A 15789-nucleotide genomic window follows, 5' to 3' on the forward strand; every position below is an offset into this window, starting at 1 on the left:
AGCCGGGCATGCTTTCCGCGAGGTCACTTTCATGATCAATTTCCTCGGAAATGTTCTACTCGAGTTAAGTTTCGATTTTTAAAATCACTCTTCTGATTGACGCGCTGCTCGACCAACCACATGCGCTGCTTTGACTGCATATTCACCAATCAACGGTTTGATTTGGCTCTGTGACGGAAACTGTGGCATCGCAGCAGTCCATTGTGGCTCCTACTGGCGCTTTACTTTAATATTTCAGAACCAAAATGGCTTCTCAGAGTTTAAGAGGTGTGGGAGGAACCCATTCGACGAAACGAGACCCAAGGAAATACAGTCCATAACATTGTCACGCCTGCGTTATATTATCAGTCTGATGGTGACCACTGGTTACATTCGGGCTGCTTATTACGGCGATACATCTAATATTAAATACATCATTATCGTGAAAACCCGTGGACATCACCCCACGAAGCAAGGTATGGACATGTTTTTGTAGGCGCACATTTTACAGATACAACAGCGTTATTACTTACCGTTCAATTTTGCACTTTCACCGTTTAGCTGCTGCCTCTGATTTTTTTTTAGGGTTTAATTCAGATTACTGCTGTCATTTAAGTTTTATCAATAAAACCGCCTGCGTTTTTCGGTCATGTGATTGGTCAGAGCTTTTCCAAAATCGACTAGCGATCTGCACCGTTTATTTGGCCTACTTTAACCAATCAAAATTAAGTAATTGTTTTGTATATATTTTTTTGTTGTATGTTTATGTCATGTTATTAGATACATATTGATTCTGAAGTGCTCCATAATTACGTGTCATAGTTGAAGTTGAAGTATATACCGTAGTATTGAGGCTTCTATATCTGTGACGTATTAGTGGTCGCAGGTGAATTCAGTTGGGTAAATCCCCACTGAAAGCCCAGGTATCAAATGCACGACTCACCACTATCATTTATACAAGTGTTTTTGAATGATGTGTGGGATTTTACGCCTGACCTCTTTAGTGCCACAAATAAAAAAATTCTACAGTATTTTCTAAAGGCGCCTTAACACCCCGTGTAACTTTTCTCCTGGCCTCAGGATGGCTCAGTGGGCGAGGCTGATGAAGATGCCTGCTCCGTTCACTCAACAATTACACGACCTGTATGACAGGGAGGCTCTCCCCATGGATGTCCGTCATTACCTGTCTGTGTGGATAGAATCACAGCAGTGGTAAGCTTGGACTACTTCAAACAACACATACAATATAGTAAAGTTAGATAAGTTAGCGAAACGCAGGCTCACATAGAGACAATGTCTGTGGTATGCTAAGGAAACAAATCCAATGTTATTGATACTTCAAAACATATCACAACAATCACCACATATTGGATGATGAAAATATGCCCCATTGTGGCTGTGACAATTGTTCACGTGATTACTGCACCACTTGCACGGATCTGCACACAAATTGCCAAGTGCAATTTGACGGCTTGGTGACGAAGCTGCTTCCATGAGTCAAATTACTACTCGTGCTTTTACACGGTCTCTTTAAACGCCAATATATATTGAGTTCTCCCTGCTTGTTATACACTGTTTTGTTATCATATGTGCTTCTGTCTAGGGAGCGAGCAGTGAACGACTACGATTTGGCAATGGTATTGTTCCAGGTCTTGTTGGAGAATCTCGACATCCAGTACAGTCACTTTGTACAAGAGGAGTCCTTCTTAATGCAGCACAACATTCGGCGCTATAAACAGAACTTTCAGGTCTGGACTAGATGTTTGGAAAATATAGTCAGAATACATTCTTTTATAGAAACACAGTCTTGACCAATAGTAGTTGAGAGCTACGCATTTCCACTATTTAAAAGCATAATGAATGACTTCATGATATGTTGTTCTGTTCCAGACTGAAAGTGATCATTTATTTCCATTGTTTCTGATCCGTGCTAATTTCTCACAGAGGTACCTGGAGAACCCATGTGTCTTGGCAAACACAGTCTATTGGTTCCTGAAAAAAGAGAACGATATCTTGCAGACTGCAGATCTGGCTGAGCAGGTTGGAGCAAATGTTTTTTTTTTTTAGGAAAACAAAAAGACAATTTAAATCACAGTTTTGCCATGTAGCACCCTTGGCAAGATTTTATATAGCGACCTCCCTCCATTGGTGGTTTGTATTTACTTTCAAAAGGAATCTTGTAGCATTGTATTTAGTATAATAATTAATTTATAAGATAACATGTTTGCCAATGTTAAATCTAAAATAAGAAAATAATTCATAACAATTTTCCTTACTGCAAAACATACTGTGATGGGACAAACCAAAAGTCACAACAACTTATCCTATTTTCCTCCAATTTTCCCTCTCCTATTTTTTCTTCCTGGAGCTAGCAAAGTTCTCTTGGGGGTCACATCAATAAATTCACTGCTGCTCCCACAAAGCATGAGCAGGTTCTTATCAGCCAGGGAAAGAGCGGGTGGGGTGGAATTGGTATCATCATTTATAACTGTCCTGAAGTAAATTATTAAATTATTACTTTGCATCTGAGTCCATGTTAAATTTATATATACGTGCAGTTTCGCAAATTAAAAGTGATTGATTCATCCACTGTAGATTTCATCTGGATTTCACTCAGTGACTGAGCAACGTGTTCCTTTTTTTCTCTTTTTATTTTGGCATTCATTAGTTTCAGTTTCAGTAGTTTAGTTTGCCAGTTCATCAAGACGTTTTATTTCTTTTGTTAGTTACTGGCCATAAGATGCATTACCATAATTTCTTGTGAATAACAATTGTTGCAAAAAAAAAAAAAAAAAAACCCCAACAACAACTAAAACATCCATAATCGAGGGGGGTATTATAAATGGGTTTTAGCAAAAACATTAAAATGTGCCACATTGTATATACATTTACTTCTAACCAGGGGTTGCAAAAAAATAAGTCTTATTTTATTTTATATGATATTGAATATCAAATATGGTATTTACTGTCCAATGTTATACATTTTTACATAATAATGTGGTGATTTTAACATAATTCTCCCATGGAACCGAAGGACCAATTAGTATGTTCCACTTGTGCTTGTTTTGGCTGCCGGCCTTTCAATTTACTTCCTTGTTTATCTCAGAGTGACTCGTAAATTTTTAATCCCATTGAGAAACACTGATCTGAAGTCTTGATTTGGTTCCTTCTCACATTATGATGGTTCGAACTCCAACACGTTTTGTTTAACATTTGAGGAACATTTTCCCAGAACATTTTGGTTGAAATCAAATGGGCCAAATCATACAACCTTTGCTGCATTTGATTTCACTCTTCTTGAATACAGTCAACGTATAAATACTTTTTTTTACTGTGTCTACAAGGTCAACTGTTCATATATCATCTCCTCCTCCTCCCCCTCCTCCTCCTCCTCGATTTCCTCCTTTGCGTCTTATCAGGTGCGGGATTTGCAAGTAGAACAAGGAGGCTTTGAGACCAGCAGTCAACGCGACCTTGACCGGAGAATGGCCAGCCTTAAAAATGAAGTGCAGGTGTAGATATCGTTAATTTAGCATTTTGAATATGTGAATGAAATAAGTGACACGTCTTTGAGTGTGTTTTTTACTGTATGTGTGGGTATTACAGTGTATGCAACATACGATCATGTGTCTGGAGGAGCAGCAAGATGAGTTTGATTTTAAATACAAGACATATTTGTTAGAAGGTAAGCAAAGAGCAATGTGCTCTTATCTTTCAAAGTTCTTTGAGGACGAGTCACATTATGCTCTTATCTTGTTGTGCTTGTCTTGTGTGGAAACTGCGTGATCCCACTGTGGAAAAGCCACCGCGACAGATAACTCCGCAAGCCCACAGCAGTCAAAATTTCAGTTACTCATAAACAAACTCAACGACTCCAGAAAGGTTAGAGACGACGGATCCGTCGAACGATATCAGTGAATGCTATTCGTATTATTTCCTTTCTCATGTTTGCATTTTGGATTTAGGACACGCTATTTTGCCTTAGTAAGATCCTGGACAGAGCTGAGGACCTGATAGATGCTTTGGTGGGAAAAGAGATGGTGCAATGGCAAAGGAAGCAGCAAAAATCCTGCATTGGAGCCCCAGACAGTGTTTGTCTGGATCAGCTTGAAAAATGGTACGCCGAATTGTTCGGCTGCACATAAGATTTATTTGAAGATTTATTAAAAACAACGTTCATTTAAATCTGAAAATCCAGTTTATTGTAATCTCGTGACCAAGCTTAAAACTGGCACTTTTTTTTTTTTTTGGTCATATCTGATCCATTGCTGAAACATGCCGCAAACACGGTTGCAAGTTAAAGATTTCGGAAAATTTTATATCAATATTTGATATTTATTTCTAATATTTTGTTGCATGCTCACTTAATATTAGTGGTCATCTCACTTGAGAAATTGCTTTCGCAAAAAATTAGGGATGTCACGATATCCAAATGTCATGATACGATAATATCACGATATGAACCTCACTATACGATATTTAGCACGATATTGTGGGGAGGTTGGTGATCTATAAAAAGATCACGATACTGTATAAAAGTTCACGATATTGTAAAGAAAAAAAATCTCAAATAAAAAAATAAAATAAATCACAATATTCTGTTTTTGTGCTTAATAACAGCATTCTTGAAGAAATAGGCTTGGCCAGTCATGAGCTCCTGTTGTTGTTAAACATAGGTGCATCAAATTCAACTGCATTAATAAACCAACCACCAGAGGGTGCTGGAACTGCGCAAATGGAAAACAACTTGGGCTTTTAAGCAGATGTGCTGCTATTAATATCGTGACATGACGACGAGGATATATTGTGGCACTTTTAATATCGCGATTTTGCCAATATTGTAACATCCCTACTAAAAATGAATCCGATAGGCAGACGCTCACAGAGCACATTTGGTTGTGATTCATGATTTTTTTTTTTTTTCTACTGTCTGACACTTGTGTGGACATTATCTTCCCTGTAGGTTTACCTGTGTTGCAGAATGTCTCTTCCAAGTGCGTGAGTTCCTCAGTAAGTTGGAGGAGCTGGCTGGAAAGGTTAGTTATGACCAGGACCCTGTGAAGGCCCAGAAACCATTTCTGCAAAGGAGGACCGAGAGATACCTGACAGACTTGCTGAAGCGGTATCAACTTTCCTCAGTGTTTGTTGTGCTACATTTCCCTCCTATGGTTTCCTTTTTCAAATGCTTATATTATTGTTTTTGTTTTCATTTTCTGAAGTTCGTTTGTGGTTGAGACTCAGCCGTCCATGCCTCAGGGGAAAGGTCCACTGGTTCTCCGCACGGGTGTGCAGTTCTTTGTTAAGACCAGGTCCGTGCCTCTGGTTTTCCACACAAGTGTACAGTTCTGTGTTCAGACCAGGTCAATTTCCAATTCTGGTAAATGCTGTGATATTTAAAACTATGTATGCATGCGCTCAAAATCCAACACAACCTACCTTTAAGGACCTTTATGGACCTTAAAAGTCTTGCCCAATAATACTCAGAGAATTTTCATGTGAAAAAAAAATCATTAAGTCAATGTCTTGCTTGTTTTTGAACAATTTTAAAATTCTAAAATTTTCCAGACTTCTCGTCAAGTTTCTTGAGCTGAATCATTCCATGAAAGTCAACATATCCATGGACCGGTAAAATAGTTCTTAATTTGTCAGCGAACGCGTGTATGATGTTTTGTGTCTCTTGTGTGTCTAATGCTTTTCTGTTTTCTCTCCTCTGACTTTTTTTTACATCAGGGAGGCCCCTCAGATAAAAGGGTAAATGTTTTTCTTTGATTCTTCGACTCCAAGTGACGTGGTAATTTCATTGTGAATTGTTTCTAGCTTGTTTATGTTGATCATGCCCGTTATGCTTGCAGATATCGTCATTTCAATGTCCTCGGCACCACAAGCAAAGCCCTGAAAATGTCAGAGAATCAGAGTGGCGGCATGGTGGCAGACTTCAGGCATCTCGTGAGCGACCTTGATTCTTAATGGAATCCTCATGTGGCGGTGATCGAAATTTGGGATTTTCATGATACACTGTGCGGAGAAATAATCAGATATAACAGTAATGTATGTACAATGTATTTTTTTAAAGACAGCTTTTTAGTTGCAATGACAATTTGATGAGCTACAGTATGGTTTCTCCTGAGGTCTTTCGGTGCTTTTTTTTTTTTTGCATAAGAAGTGTTTTAAATCATTGCCAATTGTCCAGCCATTGCTGAATATATTTCTTCCTCTGTAGAATTTGAAGGAGCAGAAGTCAGGAGGTGGTGGGAAAGGAGCCAATGATGTGAGTTGACCTGCACAACTTGACGAGCACACGCACGGCACGTTTCATTTAAGAGTGTTCCTAACTGTGTCGTGTGTGGTACGTTGATCAAAGATTTCACTGTGCGTGACAGAGGAGTTGCACATCATCTACTTCAACACTTTATTTGAGCTGAAAGGACTGTCTGTTGAGTTACAGGTAAGGTGTGTACTCATTCCATACATGACAAAAAGCATTCACCCAAACCGATGTGGTTAGAGAATGGATATAGCATGTTGGAGTTGTGAATAAAAAGTGAATTCCTTGCACGCTACCAAGGCCACCTCTCTACCAGTGGTTATCATCTCCAACTCCAGTCAGCAGCAGAGTGCCTGGGCATCCGTGCTCTGGTTCAACATGCTCAGCCAGAAAACAAACGTGAGATATGCCAAACAAGACTATTGTAAGCTGTTCCAAGCCACCGGAAAAATTCTAATTTTTTTTTTTTTTTTTTTTTTTTTTTTAATTTCCCACAGGATGTGATGTTCTTTGCTAACCCTCCGCCAGCCCCTTGGCCACAGTTTGGAAAGATGCTTAGTTGGCAGTTTCTCGCCGCCACCCAACGTGGTCTGAATGACACTCAGCTGGAAATGATCGCACACAGAATTTTTGGTAAGTTGATGTTCATGGCAAAAAAGAGTTTGCAATTTCACATGTTGATTAGGATATTGTCTGCCGTCTCCTGCGATATGACGTGATTCCCTCACACGATTTTGCATAGCTTTGATTTGTTTCCGCTGGTAAAGGTGAGAATCGACAACCTTAGAAACAGCTATCTGTGACATATCTATTTTTTTAGATGACTTCATTTGTAAGTCTGTTGACAGCAGACATGTGATATAGGATACAGTATAGACTACAGATACAGAGATAGAAAATATTTCTTCCCCCTTGATCATTTTTTTTTTGTCCATCCAGGAAAGAAACAGAGCTACGACATCTGCAGTGTAGCTTGGTCCAAATTTTTAAAGGTAAGAATTTACCAAGTTTCACACAAATAATGCGAGAAACATATAAGGAGAGAATAGCAATAACTTGCATCGTTAAATGACAACCTATAATGAGTCTCATGTCTCCTTTTCCGACAATCCTTACACCTGAATCAATGTGTTGCATTTTTGCATGTGTGCACATTAAAGATGCAAGTTTATGACCTGTTTCGTCTGCCCTGGTATAGGAAAACAGTCCTGACACATTCTGGGTGTGGTTTGACAGCATTGTGGTGATGGTGAAAACATATCTTGAAAACTTGTGGAGGGATGGGTATGTATAAGGACCCTAAATGCTTGATTCAAATTTGAGGCCTTCGTTTTTTTCAATTAGTTTCCCCTCATGTGTATCGCAAGCCTCATCATGGGCTTTGTGACCAAATGCAAAGAGAAGACCCTCCTGAAGAAAAAGCAGAAGGGCACCTTCTTGATACGTTTTAGTGAAAGTGTCATCGGAGGGATCACTTTCTCCTGGGTGGAACTCGGCATAACTGGTGAGCGTGGTGCATTTGGCAACCATGAATTGTACTATGTCGTACTAACTTTTGTCCATATGCCATCTATATCTATAGGCGAACCGGAAGTCAAGACAATCCAGCCATTCACCAAAACGGACCTCTCCCAGATTCCCTTCCATGAAATCATCAGGCATTTCCTCATCTTAAAAGAGGTCCCACAAAATCCTTTACTTTATTTATACCCCAACACTCCCAAAGATGAGGCTTTTGGAAAATACTATGCTGACACGAGTGGAAGTAAGAAAAACAATGTACCTTTTCTTGTAACTGTATTGGCAGTCAGACTTAAAAATAATCTACAATTTACAATGATAACCGTCTTATTTTTTTTTTCAGATGACTCCCCTTACATTAAGTACATCAAAACCAGACTGGTGTTTGTTTTAAAAGGGTAAGTTTAATCCACTATTTACCTTTTGCTGAATGTACATGTTATTACCTATCTGAACCAACAGGGAGCAGCATTGCACCACAAACATTACAAGCACATACTTCGGATGGTGACTGACACAATGTCACCACATACTAACGGTTTTAGTAAAAATAGCGTCTTTGTTCTGGCACTGCGTTAACGTTAAGATTATGTGGGAAGAGATTTGGTTCTCATTTGGTTGAATGAGAGAAGGCGTACCTCACCAGCGACTTAGCATTGTCTTTTCTGAAACAAAGTGCTCATTACATGCCGTGGCCCTAAATTATGGGGTTTTTTTTTTTTTGGGGTTTTTTTTCACAATTTATAAAAGTTCCCAGATGTCTTCAACATGAATGCTCAAAGGCTCAAGAAGGTTAGCATACTTTACACACCTGATTTATTTTCTCTGAAATGAACTCATTCTAAGGGTCAGCCCTGTCTCATGCAAGTGAGCGACTTCAGACATGATCCCATTTAGAGAGTGCATTGAGGAAAAGAAAGCACCCATAAAGACATTTAAAAACATGTTCATTCATGGTGGAAGCACTTCATTATAATAATTGAATAATCATTCGTCCTCATTATGTTGTGACACTTTGTCAATGGTCATGTAGGGACACACTGGAGGCTGTGGCACCCTTGACCACAGACGTGACAGAGGGTGAAGACCTGCAGCCAATGAATGGTCCATGTGAAGAGGCTGCTGGTGCGTGATCGCTCGCTTTGTTGTCACAACTACAGTAATCCCCTGCCTATTCACACTTCACTCTTCAGATATTTACCTAGTCACCTTTTTTTCTGTGGAACCTATCCCCAGCTATTTACTGAAAGACTCACCTATTCGAGGGTTTTGTGCTCTTTCTGAAATGCCACAAGATGCCGCCAAAGCCCTCTCTAAATAGCAATTCTTCTTTACACGCACCCACCATGCATATTAAGGCCACTATTCTGTAGAACTTAAAAGATGTTTGGAGCCATTGGGTTAAAAGAAATAATGACAAAAAGTGCATTGGATATATATGCAGTAAGGACAGGTCCGCAGGCACACTTTTGCAACAAAAATATTGCATGGGTATTGCCTTAACTCCTAACTTCAACTATATGCTGTACTTTCATTGATGCTGCAACACGTTGCTTCATGTATTTATTCAAATATGTTTTAAGACCACAATCGAAATATGTTGTGGTCATGCGTAAAACAATATCATGAGGAATTAATGTGGAATGCGGTTACATTTTTTCTTTTTTTTCTTTATGTCACAGAGCAAGTAAATGAAATATTTATCCTAGCAGCATCAGTGTAACTTTGCCTTTCTTCAGTTAATTTCTCTTCATTTCTTGCTTTCAGGGCAAAACGGAGATTCTCTGGATCCTCATCTTTTTAGTTTTTGTCTTGACCCCATGCTGTGTAACTCTGTCGCAATCTCAGGAGAGGATATAATGTATCCCAGCAACTTGAATGACTTTTTAGACTCTGAAATTTTTATAGATGAAACCTTGTCGCCTACCAATCCATGAAAAGTTATGTCATCCTGCCAAGATGTTCAAACATCACTTCATTTTCAGTTTTGGGTTCCTCTACAACTCACCACTCACTGTTTATTGTTAATAGAAAAACTCATTAACACGTGTATCCAACTGTTGTTTGTGGTTTTACAAATCAAGACATCCAAGAAATAAATGGTACATCTGGAAATGGTGTTTGTAGTCGAGCCATACGCCGAATACTGTATTGTTTGGACTACCGCTTTTAATTGTGAGTTAAATGCCAAATGTTGAAAATGACACATTGCAGGCGCTCTCAGTGATTTACTGAAAAGGTTTGTGGTGGAACCACAATATTATATAGTAACACACTGGGAATTCAGCACTGACCTCCTAATTGAGGCCACAATAGGCTATACTGTAGTGCACAAAATGTTAGGGATATTTAGCTTTTGGGTGAAATTTCAGGACGAGCCTAAAATGCATTCAAACCTTTACAGGTGAACTTAATGTGACCTTCTTTAAGCTTTTAAATGCACATCTCCAACTGTTAAATATTTCAGTACTTTTTGCAGAAGTTGCTGTTTTCTAACGAGGAGCTTAACGGCAAAATTCACAACAGGCGCTTGATCCTTCAATCGACCAATAAATATCCTGTCCAATCATTTTTGTAATCTTTAACGTACCATCTGTACAAAATGTCTATGTAAAATGAGCAGAAAATAAGCAGGAGTATCAAAGAAAATTTTGTTGCACGCCACATCGTGCTGAGGTCCTAAATGACTCTGAACCCATGTAAATGTACGTTCGCCTCATATTATGTCAATGATATTAAATGTGAAGACAATTTGCAATTTTGGTACTTTGCCAAGGAACAACAATGATGTGCCTTGATTTTGACACCAATACCCAAAATGTAATTAACCTAGTGAAGATTTTCCAGCCTCTGTTAGTTTACCCATTTAAGTTTAGCAGTGTATAGGTTTCAGTAAGGATCTATCATTGTTTAAAATGTAATGCATAGGAACCAATATTAGGGGGACACGTTTTGACGATCCACAGCCTCAGACAAGGTAGCACGCCACCCAATTGTCGATTGACTGTCAGCGGCTGAAGTTAAACTCATTCCATGGACGTGAACGGCAGTTACCTCTTGAATACTGGACATCCAATTGCAAGTACGTACTGTATACGAAACACGATACCAAAGATGTACAACAATACAAAATTTAGTTCAATATACAAGTACAATGTGTAGTAGCAGGGATGGTCTTAAATGACGAAAAATGGAGCTCAGATTCAGGGTAAAATAGTCACTTCGAATTTCATGAATTGGTGCTACAGTGTTTGCGCTAGTACGTAATTATTTGTCACCCTTGACAGGGAACTACAGTTCAACTCGCCCGCATGGTTTCCATATCAATCAGTTCCTCATTCTACAGTACAAAATGTGTCGCCTTGCACCAAATGGGAAATTCCTGCTGATTCTGCAACCTTTTGGTGGGGTTTCATTCATAACGTGACACACAACGTAACAATGGAATATGAATGACAACGTAAGCGTTTGTTACATCCTTAACAAACATTAAAAGCAATCACCTCACAGTAAACATCTCGAATCTGTCTGACCAATGAATAAAAGCACATGTAGCATATATGGAAGGAAGTTAAGTTTCTTTACAGGAGGCGTCACCAACAGTTTCGAAACTGAGAACTACATATTGGGTAGTGGTTCATGGAAAGGACAATTAGTTTGATACACACTTATGAATAAATTGGCTTGAATTAACTTTAATTATACAAGATATGTCAGAAAAGTTCAGGACTAGTGTCACGAAAAATATATTTCAAAATCCAAACTTTACTACAAGTTGTCCCTTTGTGACTCGAGCCCTGGAATTCTTTCTGACACATTTGATATGTTTCATCAATGATTCATGATAATTATCTATGTGAAGATAATGATCATGCTAAAGTTTTTTTCATTTAAAAAAATATACTGCTCGACACGTTTATACAAAATGTTTAAATCAAAGAAGCAAGCAAATTTTGAGTTGATTTTTGGCATTGATTCCACAACAGACCACGTTTTTCTCGATCACATCAGGTTTTAATAATAATAATAAATATTGTAATATAGAATTACATTTAGAAATGTGAATTAAGGGTTGGGTTCAGCAACAGGTGGAATTTATTTTTCAAATGTCATAGATATAAATTACAACGCATGGCAAATTCCATTTTGTGCAAGCTTTGTAGGTCAAACTTGAAAAAATAAAATATCTAAAAAAAAAAAAACCTGGCTGGAAAAAAAGTCAACTTTTTAAAAATCAGCATAAAAATACATTGAGAGAAACATAAAGCCACCTCACCTCTGATATATATATATATATATATATATATATATATATATATATATATATATATATATAGATAGATAGATAGATAGATAGATAGATAGATATAGCTGTTGGCCAGTGTTATCAACAATTATTTAATAAGTTAGGAAACAGATATCAATTTTCGTCAAAGAGAAGATATCAAAGACAACACTTGGTTAAATCAAGTGTTCACATTCAAACGATTACTTTTAAAGCATTCCTAGGAAATCACTATGTCCCATTACTCCTGGGCTTTTTCTTTAGAATGGGCCTGCGGGCTACTCATGGTCTTTGGGGGCCAACTGATGCCCGCGGGCACTATGTTGGTGACCCCTGCTTTACAGTGTACATAATATATTAGTCGCCTCTGTTTCAGAACCTGGTAAAGTTTTACATTGTGGCGATTTCGACTCTCTTAATCCAGAGGCATGTAAAGGGTGTCACCGCCCTGGTGAGCAGCAATTGGTAGGCCTTTCGGAATTGCCTGTTCATGACAGCGTAGAGCACTGGGTTGATGCAGCTGTTGAGCCAGGTAAGGTTTGCGCAGAACATGTGCAGGACCCGCGGGGCACGGCCTTGCTTATCCACAATGTTGAGTATCAGGAAGGGGGCAAAGCAACATACAAAACACAGGAAGACTGTAAAACACATGCGCGTCACACGCTTGAATTCTGTGTCATCTCCTGAGCTTGCTGTGTGGGATGCTGCAGCGGTGGGCGCAGGTGGGCTTGAATGTGGCTTACTGACAATGTCAGCTTTTGGCTTGCTTTCTCCCATTTGATTTGTTGGTTCAGCTTGTGTTTTGGGGGACGTACTGTCACTGTTGGCATCCTCCTTACTCAGCTCAGTACTCAAAGTGGCCATCGCGCTCTCCACACCGCTGTCGTCGGTGACTGGTGCCGAAGGGGCTGGCTTCCTCTTGGAAGACCGCCGGCTGAGCCTGTAGCGGAGCAGGGCCTTTGACGCAACCCTTACGCGAAGGTAAATGAGGAGGTAGAACGTGCCGACGCAGCTCAGTCCCACGAAGAAGTAGAAAAAGAGCAGGATGGTGGTGTAGGGGCGGCCCCTGGTTCGATGGAAGCTGCACGTGCACACCTGAGGCACAAACACAAAAACCGTCCAGAGCTGGCCGAAGCTGGCCAGTCCGAGCGCCCATGTCGACAGCAGGAGGGAAACGAGCCCCCGGTCTGAGAAAACACGGTCAAACAAGGCCCTTTTTGCAACCAGGAGGTATCGACTTATCGCCACCAGGCAGAGGGTAATGATGGAGACGGAGTTAGACAGGAAGAGAAGCAGGCCGAAGGTCCTGCACCAGAGCTCGCCGCTGCGCCACCTGAGATGCAGATAGGAATCGACGGAGATGGGCTGCAGTATGGTGCAGTAGAGAAGATCAGCTAGAGCCAGGTTGACGATGAGCACGTTGAAGCGGGTCCTCAGTTGTGAGTCCGAGGCAAATGCTAAAATGGTCATCAGGTTCCCAACCGTGCCAGTGATGGTGACTGCGCATCCCCACAGCACGGCAAAGTAGCGGTACCCTTCGACTGAAGCGCTGTAGCAGGAGAAGTCGTCCTCTGTTTGGTTGGTTACGTTCAGCGACATCCTGTCAAATGTTTGTAGGTCAGATTTTGGAATGTCATAGAAAGCGCAATGCTCGCAAATTCCCAGAGTGAAGAAAAGTGGGGTTTCTTAAATAGGAAATCAACCCAAACATATTTTTTTCAAGAATATGTTCCCAGCAGGCCCACTAGTTGAAACGCGGCATTCCGATTGATATTGCGCTTGTGGAATATGAGTTAAGTAGCAAGATCCACCCGTTTTTAGCCATCTCGGGGGGCGGCCATTTTGTCACTTCCGTCGACCGTCGCAGTTGCTCAGGGCTCCGGTAACAGCCAATCATGGCTCACCTGTTTTCTGAAGCTGAGCCGTGATTGGGTGTAACCTGAGCCCCGAGCAACTGTGATGTCATTTTCAGTCGAAAGCAAGTGACAAAATGCCCCCCGCCCCCTTGAAATGGATTCCACAAACTCAATCAGAATGCTGTGTTTAGACTTGTGGGGCTGCAAAGAAAATGTAAAGAAAATGTTTTGGTTGACTTCCTCTTTAAACATGGAACACCACTGAACAAAAATGTCACAATAAGTGTTAATAAAAAAAAAAAAAAGACAAAATCCGGTGTATTCATATCTTCTGTTATTTAGTGCAAGAGCATTTAATTATTCTGCATGTCACTATGCATCACTGGCAAAGCGAGATGAGCAAATATATATTATTTGTTGTAAATAAATGATTTTTGGACTAATAAGTGAAATGAGAGAAATATTATCTTGGTTTACATTACTGGTTAGGAATCACAGAGGTTACACATTTTACCGATAGCAGAGTCTTAAGTGTTAATTGTTTGTGGTCAAATGACAAATTTCATGTGCATTCTCTGGTGAGATTCTCAAGTTTGAGATGTTAATTTCTTCCCCCGCTGTTTTTTGTATTTTTACTTTTTTTTCCCTTAGTTAGCAAATCATACCGAAAGAGCAACACATTTACAGGACAGCATAAACTAAAAATAGCAGATGACAAATGACTTTCACTTGTGTTGGATTTCAACTAGTTAATTTGCCAAATCAAACTATATATATATTGTATTACAGTGTGTGTATATGTACATATATATGTATATATATAGTGTGTGTATATATATAGTGTGTGTATATATATATATATATATATATATATATATATATATATATATATATATATATATATATATATATATATATATATACACGGTAATTTTATATATAAATTGTGTTTGTAATAGTTCTATAAGCATAAGCATTGACTCAATACACAATATGCATATGTATGTGAAAAGTAGATACATTGTGTCTTATCAAACATCGGCTAGTTGTTCTTAAAAATATAAAATAGATATGTAAAAATATAGAAAGCTAGTGAGTATAAGCGATACAGATAGTTGATGGATAAGAATTAAGGTACTTAGATACTGAAATAAGTCAAAGACTCATATGTCTGATGACTATAGACACAGGCTGTATTAAAATACCTGTACAAAACAAGAGTTGGAGCTGAAACACAACATTAAAGCGGAAGGCGATTTTTAAACATTTTCTTACCTCAAAGCCAAATATTTCTGCAGGTTGTGTGAAAAGGCGACACAGAGCTCTTTCTGGTAACCGACCTGCTCCTCTGCTTGGCTTCCTGTCACCATTTTAATTTATGCATGTTTAGTGTGTTGCTAAAGTGCCCTTGGCATTATGCAATAGTTTGAGGTTGGGTTTTTTTCACCCCGTCATGACAAATTCGGGAAGAGAACAAAATTGCGAATACCCTCTTAGCTTCAAAGTATGTATCGAGTGTATTTTTTTCCTGCTATTTTAGGAAATGGTGACTATTTCCTCATTAGATCTTGTTGTCTCTTTCAGACCCAGACGGGTTTTACCTCAGTGACCAGAGGGAAGAGCTGTTGCACACCACATTCAGGTATTGTCTCAAACACAAAAGAAAATCCAATCACATTTTGTAGCTACTTTCCAAAGCACAAAATGATCCTCGGCTCATAAATTGAATGTGAAATTAAGTGATCATAGTGCTGCATTAAAAAGACAAGCACATTCAGTGATGATAATAACTATGGTTAATTTTTATCATGTCGGCACGGTGGGCGACTTGGTTAGCACGTCCGCCTCACAGTGCAGAGGTCGTGGGTTCGATCCCGGTCCTG

General features: G+C 39.3%; 2 protein-coding genes and 1 long non-coding RNA gene across 5 annotated transcripts in view; 2 read left to right on the forward strand and 1 right to left on the reverse strand.

Moving 5' to 3' along the window:
• Nucleotides 1–255: 255 nt before the first annotated feature.
• On the forward strand, nt 256–9880 carry stat2 (signal transducer and activator of transcription 2). Of its 2 annotated transcripts, XM_086040640.1 has the most exons (24): nt 256–455; nt 1060–1191; nt 1583–1727; nt 1924–2019; nt 3399–3491; nt 3586–3664; nt 3782–3861; nt 3945–4096; nt 4943–5101; nt 5199–5288; nt 5545–5604; nt 5710–5730; nt 5832–5925; nt 6200–6247; nt 6341–6424; nt 6545–6643; nt 6742–6877; nt 7184–7236; nt 7443–7528; nt 7612–7748; nt 7827–8009; nt 8109–8163; nt 8799–8890; nt 9533–9880. In XM_086040640.1, the coding sequence occupies exons 2-24, from the start codon at nt 1061–1063 to the stop codon at nt 9700–9702; spliced, it is 2343 nt and encodes a 780-aa protein (XP_085896766.1). In that variant the 5' UTR covers nt 256–455; nt 1060; the 3' UTR covers nt 9703–9880. The 2 variants fall into 2 exon arrangements, with proteins under 2 accessions (XP_085896766.1, XP_085896767.1); XM_086040641.1 differs by lacking the exon at nt 256–455 and having other exon boundaries at nt 1079–1191; nt 1629–1727.
• An 861-nt stretch (nt 9881–10741) lies between these two features.
• The window catches only part of LOC147142218 (uncharacterized), a 51355-nt gene continuing 46307 nt past the window's right edge, over nt 10742–15789 (forward strand). For both annotated transcript variants that reach the window (XR_015088230.1, XR_015088231.1), the window contains exons 1-2: nt 10742–10847; nt 15491–15548. This is a non-coding gene — a long non-coding RNA (uncharacterized LOC147142218). The remainder of the gene's footprint in view (nt 10848–15490; nt 15549–15789) is intronic.
• gpr84 (G protein-coupled receptor 84) lies at nt 11788–15320 on the reverse strand. The gene is made up of 2 exons (XM_086040997.1): nt 15182–15320; nt 11788–13650 (listed from the first exon to the last, which is right to left on the reverse strand). The coding sequence occupies exons 1-2, from the start codon at nt 15274–15276 to the stop codon at nt 12441–12443; spliced, it is 1305 nt and encodes a 434-aa protein (XP_085897123.1). The 5' UTR covers nt 15277–15320; the 3' UTR covers nt 11788–12440.

This window comes from Filicampus tigris, chromosome 9, assembly GCF_054856515.1.
Source record: "Filicampus tigris isolate MCC_2025a chromosome 9, RoL_Ftig_1.0, whole genome shotgun sequence".
Lineage (NCBI taxonomy): Eukaryota > Metazoa > Chordata > Actinopteri > Syngnathiformes > Syngnathidae > Filicampus > Filicampus tigris.